This window comes from Physeter macrocephalus, chromosome 4, assembly GCF_002837175.3.
Source record: "Physeter macrocephalus isolate SW-GA chromosome 4, ASM283717v5, whole genome shotgun sequence".
Classification (NCBI taxonomy): domain Eukaryota; kingdom Metazoa; phylum Chordata; class Mammalia; order Artiodactyla; family Physeteridae; genus Physeter; species Physeter macrocephalus.
In genome coordinates, this window is record NC_041217.1 from 1286920 (window position 1) to 1306113 (window position 19194).

At 65.8% G+C, this 19194-nt stretch overlaps 1 protein-coding gene across 1 annotated transcript in view; it reads right to left on the minus strand.

The window, feature by feature from the left end:
• Positions 1-19188, minus strand: part of IGFN1 (immunoglobulin like and fibronectin type III domain containing 1) — a 36530-nt gene extending 17342 nt beyond the window's left edge. The window contains exons 1-12 of the mRNA XM_055083850.1: positions 17893-19188; positions 16562-16624; positions 14956-15631; positions 11292-14599; positions 10702-10817; positions 9895-10036; positions 9259-9558; positions 8461-8760; positions 7793-7966; positions 7415-7543; positions 5815-6117; positions 4730-4818 (exon numbers count right to left, since the gene is read on the minus strand). Of these exons, the coding sequence (XP_054939825.1) occupies positions 4730-4818; positions 5815-6117; positions 7415-7543; positions 7793-7966; positions 8461-8760; positions 9259-9558; positions 9895-10036; positions 10702-10817; positions 11292-14599; positions 14956-15631; positions 16562-16624; positions 17893-18127 (5835 nt within the window). The 5' untranslated portion in view covers positions 18128-19188. The remainder of the gene's footprint in view (positions 1-4729; positions 4819-5814; positions 6118-7414; positions 7544-7792; positions 7967-8460; positions 8761-9258; positions 9559-9894; positions 10037-10701; positions 10818-11291; positions 14600-14955; positions 15632-16561; positions 16625-17892) is intronic.
• Between the last annotated feature and the right edge of the window lie 6 nt (positions 19189-19194).

Consider the following 19194-nt stretch of genomic DNA (forward strand, 5'->3'; position numbering starts at 1 on the left):
GCCTCCCTTATCATCACAAGGACAGCTGGGGTCTGTTGGGATGGCCCAGTGTCAGCTTGGGCCAAAGACAGGTCAGCTGCTCCAGCAGTTAACGCCCCCGGGGAAAAAGTTAGACAGTCCACCTTCCGGTAACAGGGATGCGGGCATCTTCTGCACTGACGTGAACTCGGGAGCTGAGGGGCAGCCGGCCTTCTCAGGCCACGCTGGGGAGGCAGCAAAGAATTCTGGAGCGAGCCTGGGCTTTGGGGTCAGTCACCTGGCTTCCCCCCGGGCTCTGCTGCCTACCAGTGGTAAGGCCCGGGGCAGTGTACCGCTGACCTCAGTTTCCTTATCTGTAAATTGGGGATAGTATTGACCTTGTAGGATTTTCATGGGTTACAATGAAAATGCGTTTCTGAAAGGGCCTGCCTAGCCCGGTGCCCTGCTCTTACTAGGCGCCCAATACGTGACACTTCACTAAGATGGGGTTGTGGGGGGGGCGGTCCTGGCTCAGCTAGCGCATAGGTGCGACTCAGAGGCCCTCCCCGGGAAGGGCCTGGGCTGGAGGAGGGAGGTGGGCTCACCGCTGACGGGCACGGCTTGCACCACCGTGTCCAGGGCAGTGGGCGGGCCTCGGCCCCCCTCATTCACGGCTGTCACCCGCACGAAGTAGCCCTCCCGAGGCCGCAGCCCCTTGACCGTGTAGGCAGCGCCCGGCACGGTGCCGGCGTGGCACGGACTCCACCGCAGGCTGGCTGAGTCGCCCAGCTCTGCCACGTAGCCCAGAGCTCCGTCCCCGTCCTGAGGGTCCGGTGGGGCCCAGCTCAGCGTGACGCCAGCGTGCAACGTGTCCGTGACCTGGAGATCCCTCGCGGGCCCGGGGGGTCCTGGCCGGGCACCGCGGGGGGTCAGGAGCGGCCTCACCTCTCCTGAGGGAGGCCCCTCGGGGGCCACTCACTGGCTTTCCATGGACGGCTGGGGATTGCTTTCGCTTAGGGGCCCGCCTCCAGGCTTTGCTGAAGCGCCTGCCTGGACCCGAACGCTTACTCTGCCCCGGACTCTTCCTCAGTCTGCACCACCCATCCCAGCTCGCCTCCTCCGGGAAGCCTCCCCCGACCCCTTCCACCCACTCGCCAACCTGCCAACCCCCTTCCCCGAACTGTCCTTCCATAATTCCCCCAATCTGCTGCTTTCATCGATGAGTCCTTAGGTTCCAACATCCCTGAAGACTAGAATTCTCTTCCTGTTGTGAGCATTAAGCTCCTAGTCAAGACCGCCTTGGGTACTTAGTCCATACTTTGTGCTCTTTACCCGTACCATGGGAACAATAACGGCACAGGCCCACCCACCCACGAGGGTTTCAGAACAAAGGTGTGAGGTATGTAAAGGGCCCTGTAGGCGGCACGGCGGTCCAGGGCTCTGGCCTTCAAACCTGGGGAGCCGCCTGGGGGCGATTGCTGGGCACCCAGCCGCCCCGACTCCCTGTGCGTCTCCGGGCCCCGGCGGACACGGAAGGACGCCCCTGGCCGGTCCACAAGGGCCAGGAACGTGCTGCGCCCCCCCAAGGCTGTCACCAGCGGGCTCGTGAGGGCAAGAGCCCAGGAGAGGTGCACAGAGCAGCTGTAGGCCACGGAGGGGTGCTTTGACAGGTGGTTCGTGGAAAAGCTATTCTCTGCTTGAATTTGGGAAATTCGGATCAAGCAGAGCAGGGCAGCTTTCTCTTCTGTAGGGCTTGGAAACGGCCTAGGCTGCCTGTCGTGGACACGCGGACCACAGGTAATGCTGCCCTGGACCAGAAGCGTCCCAAGGATGCACCTGGCTGCTGACGCAATGCCAGCCCCCGGCAGGTGACGATGAGCAGGTGCTCGCCGGATGGAGAATGGACGGTGAGGCTCCCCCGTGACCACCCCCTCCCTGTAGGGATGGTGCCCCCTCACCGGGGGCAGTGGATGCTTACAGGATGGGACCAAGCGAGTGGGCCGACCTGGGGAAGGACTCTTCCAGTCCCCGTCTCCGGCTCCTGGGCCTGTCTGGTCTCAGTGTGGGGCCTTAAGCCTCCAGGGGCCCCTAGTTTTGCCTCTCCCTCAGGGCCTTTCGACCTTTATCCCGCAGCCATCCTGATGTCTCCTCCGGGACCGCCCATGCCTCTGCCACCACCCTCCCCCGGGTTGGCTCCCCGCTTACTCATGGGGTCCCGAGCAAAGACGGCATCCGATGGGGGCCCAGGCTCCCCGGGGCCAGAGGGGGCCACGGCTGTGACCCGGAACTCGTACTGACAGCCCTGCCTCAGGTCCGGCACCGTCCACTTCTTCTCTGTGGGAAGCCCACCGCGTCAGTCCCGCCTGATGGGGCCGGGCGATGCCTGGACGAGCCCAGCCTGGCCCTACACCTCCCCGCCCCCCAGCCCCCAGCCAAACGCGCCGGGAGGCGAACCACCACCAGTGAGACCCTCACACGAAAGTGATCGATCTGGCTTGACGCTGCCGCAGCGCGCCTCGGGCCGGGGGGCGCCGGGGAGGCTCTGGAGGCCAGGACGATGCAGACCACCGCCAGGCTGCTCACCGGGCATCGGCTGCCGGTTCACGGCCACCCAGGGGCTCCGTCCCTTCTCGCGCTGCTCGATCAGGTAGCCCGGGACGTGGGCGCTGCCCGGGCCCCGAGGTGCCGTCCGTGACAGAGTGACGCTTCGGCCGGAGGCCGACAGGATGGCTGGCGGGGGCGGAGGCCCGGGCAGAACTGGGGGCAGAGAGGGTGCTGGTCCGTCAGGGGCTGGGAGAGGCGCCAGCTCCCGGGGGTCCTGGTGGAGGAGCGGGCGCCTGGGGCCAGCCACGCGCTCTCCCTTCTTTGGGGGGTCGGGGGTCTGAGCCAGCCTGAAGCATGGGGGCAAGAGTGACGGAAATAGGGAAACTTGTGGCCTGGGCACTAGAGCCGACCCTGGGGCCCCTCGGCCCTGACGCCCTGGGAGACGCTCCAGATGGAGGGCGAGGCCAGTCCGTCCCCGGGCCCTGAGACGGCGGCTCTGCCGGCCCACCCCCGGTCCCACACAGAGCCGCAGCTGGAGAAGACCCCCCACATCCTGCTCGCTGCTCTGGCCGCCAGGCCCCAGAGAAGCTGGGGTGAGGCTCTCGAAGGGCCTCGAGAGCCCCGGGGTGCTGGCCGGTGGCCCCCGGTCTCCGGGCACGCTGGGGAGCCCGGCACGTCCCCTCCCTGGCCCCGGGCTGTCCTCTCACCCTCGGGAGCCACCAGCACCTCGCCGGACTCCAGGGCCTCCCCGGGCCCCTCCGCGGTCACGGCCCGCACGCGGAAGCTGTACTTCTTGCCCTGCTCTGCCTGGGCGTCCATAAACGTGGTGCTGTCCGTGGGGGGCTCGCCCACCTTCAGCCAAGTGCTGAGGCCAGCCTGCCGCGTCTCCAGGGGAGTTTTGTGGAAGCGATGGCTTTGAGCTGGGCTGAAGTGTAAGGGTGAGAGGAGCATCCGGGTAGAGCCACGGTGGGAGCAGGGGTGGGGCGAAAGCAGAGGAGGCTGCAAAGGGGGGGGGGGTTGCAAACACGTTAAGGGCCCTGCACAGCACACCCGTACAGACACCTGCGTCTCATTCTGTGAGCCGCGAACTGCTGTTATAAGGCTTAACCAGGAATTAGATCTGGATTCACGGGGCTGGGGGAGCGAGGGCGGTTGGAAGTGGGGAGGACCCGTGGGAGGGGGGTGCTGACCACCCTGGTGCCCAGGCTGGGGTGCCAAGGGGGGGTATGACCTGGGGGTCCCTGCAATGGTCCAGGAGGGAGAGTATGGTGGCCTGACCCTGCCCAGGGTGGGGGGACCGGTCCAGCTGCCTGATGGCTGCACCACCAACTCCCATGAGACCCTCAGCTCTGGGCGTCAGAGGCACCTGGGGGTGCAACAGTGACCTACCTCACAGGCTGTCTGGGGGCCCAAGACGTTAACGATACGAACAGGGCCCGACACACAGCAAACACTTGGTGTGTCTTAAGTACTGTTGTCATCATTACCATCGTCATGATTATGGTCTAACAGTTAAGAACATGTAATTTAGAGTTAGATCTGACCCCGCCACCTGTGAGTTTCCCACGCAGAAAATGGTGATTTTAACAACAACAACAACAACAACAGTAATAATACATACCGGGTACTTGCCATGTGCCCAGCACTATTTATGTGCTTTCAGTATTAATTCCCTGAATCCTCAGAACAGCCCTTCGAGATAAGTTACTATTAATACCTTCTCTTGACAGATGAGGACGTCGGAACACAGCGAGGTTAAGATATGTGTCCAAAGTCAAAGAGCTAGTGAGCCATGAGGTCAGAATTTGAATCCAGGCACCTGTGCTCCTAACCACACTGGCTGCTGTACTACACGTACAAACACAGGCTACGTACTCTCACAACAGACACTCTGAAGTCAAGGGGCATCACCCCACTGCAGGGCACCCTTCCCAGACTAAGGAGGTGGAGAAGTGGGTGAGGGGAGGGGACGGGCCGCGGGTTTAGAGGTGCAGTACCGAAAGCCACCACCAGAGGGCGTCGTGGACAGGAGCAGAGTGGCCAACCCAGCTTCCAGGGGAGGGCTGTCCCTGCCAGGAGGACCCTCCCCTCCCCTCCCCTCCCCTTCTCTATGGGGCCTGATTTCCAGCACAAGCGCAGGTCCCTGACTAGGGGCCAGAAAGGAACCGGGAAGAAAGGAGGCCCACAGGGCTGTGGCTGCCTGCTGCAGCCCACTAGATGTGCTCACCTCAAAGCGGACAGGCACACGAACCGTGTCCCCAGCTCTGACCGTCAGCGAGTCCTTCGTGCTGGCGTCCATGAGGAACTTGGGACAGACTGGAACACACGGGGTGGCCTGTCACCTCCCTCTGCATCTGGGCCCCAGCCCTGGTCACCAACCAGGCAGGGCTGCAGGGGGACTAGGCGCTAGGCCAGCCCCGTGATGCTGAAACCCCACTGGACATCGGACGCCATCGAACAGGGGGCCCTGCAGGAACGGGGGAGGGGGCTGGAGGGGAGTCCGGGGGGGAGCCGCAGGGCTGGGGGAGGGGGGAGGGGGATGGGGGCTGAGAAAGGGAAGCCGTCAGGGGCAGCCTTAGGGTCAGGCTGGAACGGAGGGGGATGGTGAGAAACTAGCCCAACTCTTGTATTTTGCAGATGAAACAACTACCCATCTGAGGCAGGAAGTGGCCCCAGAGCCCGGGATTTGGGGCAGAGCCAGGACGGGCTCTGGGTTCTGGCCAAAGACTCAGGGTGATTTTCTTTGTACGCCTCCCTTATCATCACAAGGACAGCTGGGGTCTGTTGGGATGGCCCAGTGTCAGCTTGGGCCAAAGACAGGTCAGCTGCTCCAGCAGTTAACGCCCCCGGGGAAAAAGTTAGACAGTCCACCTTCCGGTAACAGGGATGCGGGCATCTTCTGCACTGACGTGAACTCGGGAGCTGAGGGGCAGCCGGCCTTCTCAGGCCACGCTGGGGAGGCAGCAAAGAATTCTGGAGCGAGCCTGGGCTTTGGGGTCAGTCACCTGGCTTCCCCCCGGGCTCTGCTGCCTACCAGTGGTAAGGCCCGGGGCAGTGTACCGCTGACCTCAGTTTCCTTATCTGTAAATTGGGGATAGTATTGACCTTGTAGGATTTTCATGGGTTACAATGAAAATGCGTTTCTGAAAGGGCCTGCCTAGCCCGGTGCCCTGCTCTTACTAGGCGCCCAATACGTGACACTTCACTAAGATGGGGTTGTGGGGGGGGCGGTCCTGGCTCAGCTAGCGCATAGGTGCGACTCAGAGGCCCTCCCCGGGAAGGGCCTGGGCTGGAGGAGGGAGGTGGGCTCACCGCTGACGGGCACGGCTTGCACCACCGTGTCCAGGGCAGTGGGCGGGCCTCGGCCCCCCTCATTCACGGCTGTCACCCGCACGAAGTAGCCCTCCCGAGGCCGCAGCCCCTTGACCGTGTAGGCAGCGCCCGGCACGGTGCCGGCGTGGCACGGACTCCACCGCAGGCTGGCTGAGTCGCCCAGCTCTGCCACGTAGCCCAGAGCTCCGTCCCCGTCCTGAGGGTCCGGTGGGGCCCAGCTCAGCGTGACGCCAGCGTGCAACGTGTCCGTGACCTGGAGATCCCTCGCGGGCCCGGGGGGTCCTGGCCGGGCACCGCGGGGGGTCAGGAGCGGCCTCACCTCTCCTGAGGGAGGCCCCTCGGGGGCCACTCACTGGCTTTCCATGGACGGCTGGGGATTGCTTTCGCTTAGGGGCCCGCCTCCAGGCTTTGCTGAAGCGCCTGCCTGGACCCGAACGCTTACTCTGCCCCGGACTCTTCCTCAGTCTGCACCACCCATCCCAGCTCGCCTCCTCCGGGAAGCCTCCCCCGACCCCTTCCACCCACTCGCCAACCTGCCAACCCCCTTCCCCGAACTGTCCTTCCATAATTCCCCCAATCTGCTGCTTTCATCGATGAGTCCTTAGGTTCCAACATCCCTGAAGACTAGAATTCTCTTCCTGTTGTGAGCATTAAGCTCCTAGTCAAGACCGCCTTGGGTACTTAGTCCATACTTTGTGCTCTTTACCCGTACCATGGGAACAATAACGGCACAGGCCCACCCACCCACGAGGGTTTCAGAACAAAGGTGTGAGGTATGTAAAGGGCCCTGTAGGCGGCACGGCGGTCCAGGGCTCTGGCCTTCAAACCTGGGGAGCCGCCTGGGGGCGATTGCTGGGCACCCAGCCGCCCCGACTCCCTGTGCGTCTCCGGGCCCCGGCGGACACGGAAGGACGCCCCTGGCCGGTCCACAAGGGCCAGGAACGTGCTGCGCCCCCCCAAGGCTGTCACCAGCGGGCTCGTGAGGGCAAGAGCCCAGGAGAGGTGCACAGAGCAGCTGTAGGCCACGGAGGGGTGCTTTGACAGGTGGTTCGTGGAAAAGCTATTCTCTGCTTGAATTTGGGAAATTCGGATCAAGCAGAGCAGGGCAGCTTTCTCTTCTGTAGGGCTTGGAAACGGCCTAGGCTGCCTGTCGTGGACACGCGGACCACAGGTAATGCTGCCCTGGACCAGAAGCGTCCCAAGGATGCACCTGGCTGCTGACGCAATGCCAGCCCCCGGCAGGTGACGATGAGCAGGTGCTCGCCGGATGGAGAATGGACGGTGAGGCTCCCCCGTGACCACCCCCTCCCTGTAGGGATGGTGCCCCCTCACCGGGGGCAGTGGATGCTTACAGGATGGGACCAAGCGAGTGGGCCGACCTGGGGAAGGACTCTTCCAGTCCCCGTCTCCGGCTCCTGGGCCTGTCTGGTCTCAGTGTGGGGCCTTAAGCCTCCAGGGGCCCCTAGTTTTGCCTCTCCCTCAGGGCCTTTCGACCTTTATCCCGCAGCCATCCTGATGTCTCCTCCGGGACCGCCCATGCCTCTGCCACCACCCTCCCCCGGGTTGGCTCCCCGCTTACTCATGGGGTCCCGAGCAAAGACGGCATCCGATGGGGGCCCAGGCTCCCCGGGGCCAGAGGGGGCCACGGCTGTGACCCGGAACTCGTACTGACAGCCCTGCCTCAGGTCCGGCACCGTCCACTTCTTCTCTGTGGGAAGCCCACCGCGTCAGTCCCGCCTGATGGGGCCGGGCGATGCCTGGACGAGCCCAGCCTGGCCCTACACCTCCCCGCCCCCCAGCCCCCAGCCAAACGCGCCGGGAGGCGAACCACCACCAGTGAGACCCTCACACGAAAGTGATCGATCTGGCTTGACGCTGCCGCAGCGCGCCTCGGGCCGGGGGGCGCCGGGGAGGCTCTGGAGGCCAGGACGATGCAGACCACCGCCAGGCTGCTCACCGGGCATCGGCTGCCGGTTCACGGCCACCCAGGGGCTCCGTCCCTTCTCGCGCTGCTCGATCAGGTAGCCCGGGACGTGGGCGCTGCCCGGGCCCCGAGGTGCCGTCCGTGACAGAGTGACGCTTCGGCCGGAGGCCGACAGGATGGCTGGCGGGGGCGGAGGCCCGGGCAGAACTGGGGGCAGAGAGGGTGCTGGTCCGTCAGGGGCTGGGAGAGGCGCCAGCTCCCGGGGGTCCTGGTGGAGGAGCGGGCGCCTGGGGCCAGCCACGCGCTCTCCCTTCTTTGGGGGGTCGGGGGTCTGAGCCAGCCTGAAGCATGGGGGCAAGAGTGACGGAAATAGGGAAACTTGTGGCCTGGGCACTAGAGCCGACCCTGGGGCCCCTCGGCCCTGACGCCCTGGGAGACGCTCCAGATGGAGGGCGAGGCCAGTCCGTCCCCGGGCCCTGAGACGGCGGCTCTGCCGGCCCACCCCCGGTCCCACACAGAGCCGCAGCTGGAGAAGACCCCCCACATCCTGCTCGCTGCTCTGGCCGCCAGGCCCCAGAGAAGCTGGGGTGAGGCTCTCGAAGGGCCTCGAGAGCCCCGGGGTGCTGGCCGGTGGCCCCCGGTCTCCGGGCACGCTGGGGAGCCCGGCACGTCCCCTCCCTGGCCCCGGGCTGTCCTCTCACCCTCGGGAGCCACCAGCACCTCGCCGGACTCCAGGGCCTCCCCGGGCCCCTCCGCGGTCACGGCCCGCACGCGGAAGCTGTACTTCTTGCCCTGCTCTGCCTGGGCGTCCGTGAACGTGGTGCTGTCCGCGGGGGGCTCGCCCACCTTCAGCCAAGTGCTGAGGCCAGCCTGCCGCCTCTCCACCACGTAGTGCTGCAGGGCCTGGCCCCCGTCGTCCCTTGGGGGCCGCCAGCAGAGGCAGACGCCAGCCCCGTGGCCGTCCTGCACCTCCAGGGGGCCCTGTGGGGGCTGAGGCTTGTCTGGGGACCCCCGAGAGGAGCAGGAGGAGAAGGGGGTCAGAGGAGCCGCAGGGGAGGGGCGCTGGGCTCCCCCCATCAGCAGACGAGCCTGCCCTGGGCTGGGAGTCCTGGGTGGGCATCACCTCGCGGCGTCCCTGGTCTCCACCCCCGACATGCACACCCCCTGGAAGGTGACCCAGAACGCACCAGCCCCGAGCCCAGATGGGCACTGCCTTCTGGCCACAGGCCGTCCCACCTCGCTGGCACAACTCAGGTCTGGGGGCCATCACCCAGCCCAGCGACACCCCTAGGGCCTGTGTGTCGGCTCCAGAGACGCATGGCCCGTCTCCCCCCAGTGGGAGCCCGGCCCTGCCAAAGCAGTCTGAGGAGGGCCGAGGACAGCTAGGGGTAGGTTTGGATCTTAAACAGCATGCATGTGAGGGTTAATACCAGGGACCCCCCCCGCCCAGGGCCTGCCCCGCTGCCAGGCCAGGGACAGGGCTGGGGACAGGCTGGCACCTAGGACTTGCAGGGTGAGCTCGGCCTGCACGGAGCCGCCCTTGCTGGTCAGAGTCACGCTGTACTGGCCGCAGTCCTCCCTGCTGGCGCTGGGGAGGCACAGCCGCGTGAAGCTGTCCCCCACTGCCACCTGGGCCCCACTGCCGTCGCCGCCGGCCACCTCGGCCCCGTCCTTGCTCCAGGTGGCCTGGACCGGGAGGCAGCTCTGGAAGGCGACCTTCAGGGTCACTGGCTTCCCCGCCTTGACCACCAGCGGCTCCCTCAGCTTCTCCGTCACGTCGGGAGCGATGACCGGGGGCTCTGGGGAGAGGACAGGGCGCGAGGAGTCAGAGGCGGTGGGCTCCGGGCACCTGGGCGCGGGGAAGGAAGGGCCCAGAGTCAGAGCCCCTCCCGCCTCGTGAGCACGGGCAGGTGGGACCCAGGGGCTTCATCTGCAGCAGGACAGACGGGGCCGGACCTCTCCGAGGACGTGCTGGCAGGAATGGGGACTGTGTGGGTTGCTTTTTAAAACCATCCCCTCGACCGAGGGTGAGACTGGACACGGGCTGCAGGCTGGCGACACGTCCAGGCGTTCAGCAGTGCGTGTGTCGCCGGCCAAGAGCCCGCCTGGCGGGAAAGGGCGGGGCCGGGCCTCACCGTGGACGGTCAGCGTGGCCTCGCTCTGCTGGTCGCCGGCCACAAAGCTGTACCTCCCAGCCCGGGTCCCCTCCGCGTGGGCAACGAGGAGCCTGCGCTCCAGCCCCTCCTGCTCCAAGGCGACTCCGTCCCGGGCGCTGAGCTGGGAACGAGGCCACAGAGGACCGTCACCCGCCCCGTCCAGCCCCTCCCGCCGCGGGCCAGGGCCTTTTCTAGGGCAACTGCGGGAATGAAGTGAACGCTCATCGTGTGCTCGGCTGGAGCCACAGTCGGGGTGACTGGCTCCAGCGTCTCATCAGCTGTCCACGACCTGTGAAGTGGGCACCACCGTTAGCCCATTTTACAGGCGAGGAAGCCAGAGGCCACGTCCGTGGTGAGCGGCCGCGCTGGGGTCAGCCCGGTCCGGCGGACGCCAAGGCCCTGCTCCAGAGCCCTTGACTACCCCCTGCTGAGGTGACAGCTAAAGGGTGGAGGGCCGTTCAGGGAGCCGAGAGCCCGTCTGGCTGGGCCGAGGAGGCGGCCTCCGTACCGGCCTTGAAGGACAGGCAGACTTCCAGAGGTGCCGGGGCAGGACAGCAGTCTGGATGTGGAGGGAGGGCCAGGGGCGTGTGCGGGGAGGGGTGAGTGGGAGACACGCCCACTTGAAAAGTCGGGTTTTATTCCAAGCGCACCAAGTTGTCGGCCCTTTAAACTTCTCGCAGAGTCGGCGCGTCGGTACAAGGAAGAGTGAAAAATCTTTCTCTTCCTCTCTGCTTCTCTCATGCCTCCCCGCAAACCGGCTGGTAAGCAGGGGGTGGGGGGCGGTACCTTGACCCCATCCTTAAACCAGGCTCCGGGTCCCAGGTCGCTGGTGAGGGTGCAGGAAAGCACGGCAGCCTCCCCGCGCCGCACCTCCAGGTCAGCCAGGCCCTGGGAGAAGTGGCCTGTAGGGCGTGGAGAGACACGGGGGAGTGAGGAGGACGGGTGCCCAGGGACCCCCTGCTGCCCAGCCTCCCACCGTACCCGGGAGGCCACACGTCCTGCCAGCGAGGCCAGACCGTCCGGTTTTCTCCGCAGGGCCCAGGCTGGTGCAGGGGATCTGGGGGCCCAGGGAGATGGGGGGCCCTTGAGTCACACAGGGCGACGTCTGGGGCACCCACAGCGAGTTAGTTCACCAAGTCCAGTGCTTTGGACACGGGGCGTCAAGAGAGATACCAGGAGGGCTCCTAGCCCCGTGCAGCCCGCATCCCACCCACACAAGGAGGAAGAGGTTGCCTCCTGAATTGGGAAGAGATCCCTGGAAATGGGGGTCGCTGATAGCAACAAACTCCTGGGTCTGGGAACGGCCCAGGCACCCCAGTGTCCAGGGAGCCCCCCTTGGCTCCCGCCTGGAGCCAGGGCAGCTGAGAGGCACTTACCTCGCGCCTCCTTGGAGAAACCGCCAGCGCCAGGCTTGTGTCTGGATCCGGGACTCCGGGTGGCCTCCGTCCTCTGGCCGTGGACGTCTGACCCGCCCTCTTTGCCGGCCGTCCTGCTGCCAGGACGGCTGGGGGCCTTCCCTGGGCACCCCCCGCCCTCTCCTCCGGGCGGTTCCCCCAGGTCTCTGGCCTTATCTGCTCCCCACCTCTTTGCTGCTCCAACCTCGACCCTGGACCACGTCTGAGTCCTGCTCCTGAACGGACCGAGCCTCCTTTCTGACCTGCCAGACTCTTTGGCTCCCCGGCCCTCGTACTCCTTTAGCGCCCCTGGACGTCGGGCCCTATCATCCTTAGCCTCCAGGGACTCCTGTTCCCTCAGGAAGCCTCTTCCTCCCCTCTGTCCTGGGCCCAGCTGAGAGCCAGGCCCCTGGGTCCCCTGTGACCCGTCTCCAGAGTCTTTTCTGCCGAAGGGACCACCTGGGCCCTCCCAGTCTCCCTGACGTCCCGAATCCCCTGGCCTTTGGGTGGAGCCCTTCTCCCTCCCAGCAGAAGTCCCCTTACCCGGGACACCTGAGTCCCCTGGGCCGCTAGCCCTGCTCCTTCCAAGACCTGAAGCTTTGCCATCCAGGAACCCTGGGCTTTGCCCCCCACCAGCCTCCTCTCTGCCTGGAGCCCCCTCCCAGCCCCAGGAGGCTTGTGGCCCTTCATGGGTTCCCCCGAAAGTGGCATCTTCCTCCTGCAGGGAGCTTGAAGCCCTGGAGCCTGGGGGCCGGTCCCTGGCACCTGTGCTGTCTTGGCCAGACCCCTGGTCTTCCCAGCCTGGGCCCCAAGCATGGCTTTCTCCGCGCCCACCGGTGGACCCTGACATGGATCTGCCCCTTTCCCCGGGCATCCGGCTGCTGTCCAGACCCTGGCCTGTACCTGCTGAGCCCCCCAACCCTGCCCCCATCCTCCCGCCACCCAGCTGTGCCGCCCCGGAGCCCTGAGGTGCCAACGCCCCCTGGCCAGCCGCTGGACCCCTGTCTGCTGACCCTGGACCTGCTTCCCAGAAGGCCTGGTCACGTCCGGATTCCCAAGCAGCTGTCCCTGCCCAGGTCTCATCCCGCGCTGGCCCCCGACCGTCAGGAATCCCAGAAGCGCCCACACCCGCTGCGTGGCCTACAGACCCTCCCTCCCCACTGGGAGCCCCTCTGTGGCCAGGGGACCCTGGGAGCCCAGAGCTACCTTGCCGCCCTCTGATGCCTGACTCTCCCCCCGAGCCAACAGCCCCCCATGCCTCAGGGGTGCCTGGGGGTCCAGAGCCCCCCAAACCACTCTCGGAGCCCTGCGCATCTGAAAGCATCTGAGGGCCTCCGTGGATCCCCAGCAGCCCTGGGCCCCTGGGCCCGTCCCCGTGTGCCGTGCCGTCTGCGGTGCCAGGCCTCGCGGCCGTCCCGGAGCCCGGCCCGGCACCTGCCCCTCCCGCGAGCCCCGTCTCTCTGCCCCTCTCCGGACCACCCCTGGGACCTGTGCCGCCGTGAGGCCCCTCCGAGGCTGCCCAGTGTCCCGACCCACGTGCCACGGCTTGCTGGCCTCCGGGTCCACCCTCACCTCCCGCTCCAGCTGCTGAGCCTGCTCCTCCAAACCCCCCTGAAGCATCTCTGCCGCCCATCTCAGCCCGCGGCCCCATCTCCCCAGATCCTCCCGAGGCTCCCCTACACCCTACCTCACTCCCTGACTCCATCCCCTTGGCATCCCTCAAACCGCCCCTGTGACCTGCCTCACCCCCTGAACCAGTTCCCCCAGAACGCCCTGACTCGCCCCTATAACCAGCCTTAGCGCCTGACCCAGTTCCTCCAAGGCCTCCTGAGCCACCTCTAAAGCCTGCCGCACCCCTTGGCCCCATCCCCCCAGGCTCAAGACCCCTCGACCCCCCTCCGTAAGCTGATCTGCTTCCAGCGGGCAGAGGCCCTGCGGCTCCTGGCCCGTCCCCAAAGCCCAGCGCTTCACCAGGCTCATCGGCGCCCCGGCTCTCAGAGGCCGCGCCCGCGTGAGGAGCTCGCGCCTGGGGGCCCCAGCTAGCGTCCCCATAACCGGCTCCGGCTCCAGGGGCCCCGGCTCCAAGGCCCCTGGCGCCACCCGCCTCGTGCACTTTGCCCGCTGCCCTCGGAGACCCTGCAGCCCCGGAGCCGTCTTCATGGCCTCCTTCTCCGGAAGCCCCCGGAGCCCCCGGGGCTCGGAAGCCCCCGTCACCCCCGGTCTGACGCCAAGGCCCTGTTCTCCCCGAGCCCCCTGGTCCCGCCCCTGTGTGTCCCCCCCCGGCGGTCTCCACTGTGGCAGAGGCCCTGCGGCCGCCTCGCCCCCCAGACCCCGCTGGCCCCGGACTCCCCAGGCCGCCCCCAGGATGATGCCCTCCCACAGGTCCAGCATCCCCCCCGCCTCTGGATGCCTCCCCGGCCTCTGCACACAGCCCGGCGCCACCCACGGGCCCTCCGTCAGGGCCGCCGGAGCCACCCTCGGGACGAGCAAGTCCCTGAGCCCCCCGTCCGGCAGGACCACAGCCATCTCTGTTTTCAGACCACACCCCCCCGGGCACCTCCGAGCCGTGCCTGTCGCCACCCCCTGCCTCCGACTCTGTCCCCGCAGGGGCCCCAGAGGCGACTCGACCACCAGCACGACCAGACCCCCCGGCTCCCGGCCTCCCCGAGCCAACCCTGCAACCAGCTCCGTATTCAAGGCCTGCTCCCCTGGGGCCCCCGAAGCCATCACCGAACCTAGACTCGGCCGCCCCCGAGCCCCCCGCACCATCCCCGGGGCCCATCTCACCTCCGGGTCCTTTCTCCCTGGAGCTCCGTGGCCCATCCCAGAAATCTGGCTCAGACCCCATGGCCCCCGCACCTCTGAACCCATCCGTGTCTCCCAGTGTCCCACCGGGGCCCGAAGGCCCCCTCAGCCTGTGGCTTCTGGCATCCACGCCCCGATCAGACCCCATCAGCCCAGCCACCTGGGTGCCCCCCTCACCCCCTTGGCCCCCACCGGACCCCAGCGCTCCAGGCCCACGGTGGGCCCCGGATTTGCTGGGGCTGGACCGTGTGTCATCCCAAGGGCCTGGGCCCTCAGACCCTATTCTGCCCGCCTCCCCTGTTTCCCTCCTCCTGGCTCTCCAGGCTCGGGAATCCTGGGGGCTGCTGGAGCCGTCCTCTGCCTCGCCAAAGGTCCCCGCCGTCTCCGGGCCCTCCCTTCCCCTGAGCCCCTGGGGGCCCCTTTCCCAGCCCCCGGGGCCCCCTGGGCCTCCATCACCTGCCTCCTGCAGTGAAGACCGGCTTTGGCTTCAGGACCCCCGTGCCCCAGGGGGGTGTCCCCGCCACCAGATGTCGGTGGCCCCTGGAAGTCCTTGCATTCAGAGGTCTGCCCTGGAGACTCCCCGGACCCCAAGGAGCACCCCCGGACCCCACGGTGGGCATCACTACCTTTCCGAGAGCCCCAGGACTCAGGGCCCCTGCCTGCCATGGAGCTAGAACCTCGTGCTCTGGAAGGCTCCAGGGCCCCCGGAGCTCCCACCCTGCAGCGGCCCCCGGTGCCCCCCGGGCCAGTCCTGCTGCTCTGCGCTGCCCCTGCCCCTCCTCTCCCCCTTTCCCCACTCAGACCATCCTCTCCCCCCACCTCACCCAGGCTCTGCCCCTGCAAAATCTCCATCCCCTCCCCTTCTGACCGGGACCCCACATGACCAGCCTGGGATCCCTGCGGGGCCCGCTCTCTGGTCCCAGGTCCCAGCTGAGCGTCCCAGGGCTGTTCCTGGCTGAGCCTGGGCAGCCGACTCCTGGGGTCCTCTCCATGCCTCTTCCCTCCCCCACTGCGCGCCAGCCCTCCAGCCTGAGGACGCCGGGACCCAGCCTCCCTGCCTCCTGCCGTCCCAGAGCATCCGTCCCCCTCGCTGTCGCAGCTACGACCTCGCCGTTGGTCCCCTGCGAGGCCCAGCCCTGATTCTAGGCCCTCCCCTGAGCCCCCTGGAAGGCTCCTGTCCCTGCGTCCCTCTCCATGGAGCTGATTTTCACCAAGAGGAGTGACTCTGCCCCCTTCTTCCAGAAAGCTCTTTCTTGCCGGTCCGGGGCCCCAGGCTGAGTCGGCCGCCTCCTCGTCCCCCATCAAAGTGTAGCTGCGCCCACCCAGGCCACCTCTGTCTGGGCCGGCTGTGAGCCCAGAAGCCAGCCCGGCCCCCTGGAGGGAGCTCCCTGTGGGGTCCTGCTCTCTGGGTCTCCCCCCGTCGCCACGGATGCTCCTGGAACCTTCTGGGCTCTGGGCTCCTTGTACCTGCTGCTGGTGGTCAGCGCTCGCGGTCAGAAGGCTTTTATCCTTCCCAGCTTTGGTGAGAGGTCACGCCCCCAGAGAAAGACAGGAGGAAAGACCTGTGAGCTCAGGCCAAGCCACCTCTCGGACCCCAGCGGCTTTGCCTGACCCTCAGTTTCCCCAGCAGGGAAACAAGCCGACCGTCTCCAGAGGAAGCCAGAATGTGGCAGCTCATTGGTGGATAAATCCCATCATCGCCTCCCCCAGCCCTGTATCCGAGGCCACCCCAGTTTGCTAGGTGGTTCATGCGGAGTTTTAGAGAAAATACAGAAGCCAAAAGCCATTTGCCGTGAGCAGGTGGTTGGTTTTTAAAAACATCTACTTGCCCTGCTGCCTGCCTTACAAATGTCCAATTTACAGTTTCCTAGGATCACCTTGAACCCAGAACCCTGGGGGAGTTTAAGGGTGTTCTTTGGCCTCAACCAGGGGCTCCTCATCCATAGTGGACCCGGGCCACTGTCCCAAGCCCTGTCCAGGACCTTAGGGCCATCTTGGATCTGTGCCCAGTGGAGCAGATACCACCGAGGAGGGCTGGGCTGGCCGTGAAGGGCCTGCGCTGCAGGCATCAAGAATAGATCTAGGGCTTCCCTGGTGGCGCAGTGGTTCAGAATCCGCCTGCCAATGCAGGGGACACGGGTTCGAGCCCTGCAACTACTGAAGCCTGCGTGCCTAGAGCCCATGCTCCGCAACAAGAGAAGCCACCGCAATGAGAAGCCCGCGCACTGCAATGAAGACCTAATGCAGCCAAAAATAAATAAATAAAAATAATAAAAAAAAAAAAGAGTAGATCTAAGGGGCCTTCCTCATTCTCTGCGGGGAGGAAGCATCTCCAAAGCAGAGCACTGGCAACAGAAGCCCCGCCCCGGCCTTCCTCCCGCCCTCCTGGGCCCTGAGGTCTCGCCACGGCGGCAGAGGCGGGGAAAGGCCGGGGGTGGCCCGCTCACCTTCAACCAGCAGCCAGGCGCTGGAGGCGTGGAGCTTGGCGCCGAGGGAGTAGAGGCCCCTGTCTGAGAAACAGGCCCTTCTCACCAGAAGCTGGTGGGTCAGCCCATCACTGGACACGCGCACCCCGTATCTGTCACTCAGCCGGAGCGGCCGGTGCCGGACATGCCAGGTGGCGCCGGGGCAGGGGCCAGAGAGGGTGCCCTCGAGGACCTCCTTGCCCTGCCGCTCACAGAGGGCACCAGCCAGCGGGACGGCCACCCGGGGCAGGACGGCTGCCGGGGGGCAGGGCACAGCGTGACCCGACGCAGGGGGCTGGGAGCTCAGCAAGCCCGGCTCAGGCCAGCTTAGCCACAGCTCCCTGTCACCTTGGACAGGTCACTCCTTACCCCAGATATCAGTTTCCCCACATAAAGTGAGGAGTTATAATTAGGTTGTGAACAGTCAGACTCGGGCTCTGGAATTCTGGAATTCTAAATCTGACCGTTCTCTCGGGGGGCAGGTAGGTACAGAAAGGAAACCAGCAGGCTGGGCACAGTGCTTTAGGCCTGCCGTCTGATTAACCCTCACGACCACCTCCAAGGCAGGTGTTGTTATTTCCCTTTTACAGGTGAGAACATTGAGGCTTTACAAGTTATATGGCTTTGCCCAGCTAAGACGTGGTCCAGACGGAATTCACCGCGGGTCTGGCTGAGCCCAGAGCCCTGCCCCCTTCGCCGTCCACCACGCCAGGCCAGCTGGAGGTCTACCCCCTCCTTCTTCTTCAACCCGGACTTAGCCTCGTCCTCTATGATTTGCCTGCCCGCCCCAAGCCTCTCCTCGCTCCACCGTCCCTTGAGCTGTCAGGTGCTGGGGCAGGGGTGGGGGGAGTGGCGGAGTGGGAAGGGACAGAGCTTGGTGAGGGGGAAGGGACAGTCCCGGTGGGGCGTGGGCACGGGAGGCAGGGAGGGGAGGGGTCTGCGCAGGGCAGGAGCGTGCCGACCTGGGGGAGAGTCTTGCTGGGGGGTCGTGGGGGGGGGGACCCACATCAGAGAGGAGGCCGTAGAATTAGGCAGATCTGATCTGAGAGTGAGTGGATGCTATGGGCAGCCTGTGAGCGAGGCGAGAGCCAGGTACCCCATGTCTGAGACCCTCGGTGGAGCCCAGCCCAGCACCAGGAGAACACAGACCTCGGACCAAGATTTTGAAGAGGCATCATCATAATTCAACCGTTTGGGTACACGTTCCTCTCCCCAGCTGCGAGGGGGGCCGTGTCACGCTCACCTTCCCCCCGCGGTGGAACCGAAGCGAGCGCCCCCCGCCCCCCGGGACTTCGGCAGGGCAGACCACTCACCGCTGGCCGCCGGCTCCGCGGAGGAGACCGCGGCATCCCGCGCCCGGACCTGGTAAACGCCAGCGTCCTCCGGCCGCAGGTCTCGGATCTGGGACTGGTGGTGCTTCCCCAGAGTCTGCAGGCGGTGCTTGGTCTGCTTGTCAAAGCCACAGGCGGCCGGCTCGCCATCCTGGGCCCAGGGGAGGAAGAGCGGGGTCCAGGGCCTCAGCGGGCCCACAGCACCCCCTGCCCCCATCCTGCTTGCCGGCGACCGGCCGTGTCCCCCACTGGCCCCGGCACCAAACAACACCAACACCGCGGGACGATAAGGGGTGGGGCGGAGAGGGCCGGGGTGGCGGCCCAGAGCCCGGGGCGGAGGGAAAGAAATGCTCTAGGAATATCCATGGCTCTTCCCACGTTGCAAACGATCTGCTGAGTTTACGCAAGAGCCAGCCGAGATTGCTGAGCCGGCGCTGCGGCAGGTGGAGCAGAGCTCCCGCCCAAGCAGAGGGGCGGCCGGGCCCCCAGGCACTCACTCACGAGCAACCGGAGTGCTACCGGCGACCGATGAACACACGCGCCTTTAGCCAAGCCCTGGGACGACTGGCTACTCGCTGAAAAACAGGTGGTCCCTGCTCTACGAGGGTTTGGCTTGTGATTTTTTTTGGCTCACGGCGGTGCGACGGCGCTGCGCGTTGAGCAGAAACCGTACCCGGAATCTTGACTTTTGACCTTTCCCAGGCTGGTGCCGGGCAGTGCAGCCCCAGCTCCCGGGCAGCCCGCCCTCACGAGGGCGAACCCCCGACCCGCTGAGAACCATTCTGAACCAGACAGCCATCTGCCTTCGGCTTTCGGTACAGCGTTCAGTCAATTACAGGAGATACTCCACACCTTACGATAAAATAGGCTTTTCTGTTAGATGATTTTGCCCAACTCTCGGCTAATACAAGTCTTCTGAGCGTGTTTAAGGAGGGCTGGGTTGACCTATGTATGATGTTCAGGGGGTCAGGGGTATTCAATGTATTTTCTTTTTTTAATTTTATTCATTTATTTTTGGCTGCGTCGGGTCTTCGTCGCTGCGCGCGGGCTTCTCTCCAGTTGCGGCGAGCGGGGGCGGCTCTTCGTTGCGGTGCGCGGGCTTCTCACTGCGGTGGCTTCTCTTGTGGAGCACGGGCTCTAGGTGCACAGGCTTCAGTAGTTGTGGCGCACGGGCTTAGCCGCTCCACGGCACGTGGGGTCTTCCCGGCCCAGGGCTCGAACCCGTGTCCCCTGCAATGCCAGGCGTATTCTTAACCACTGAGCCACCAGGGAGGCCCTCAATGT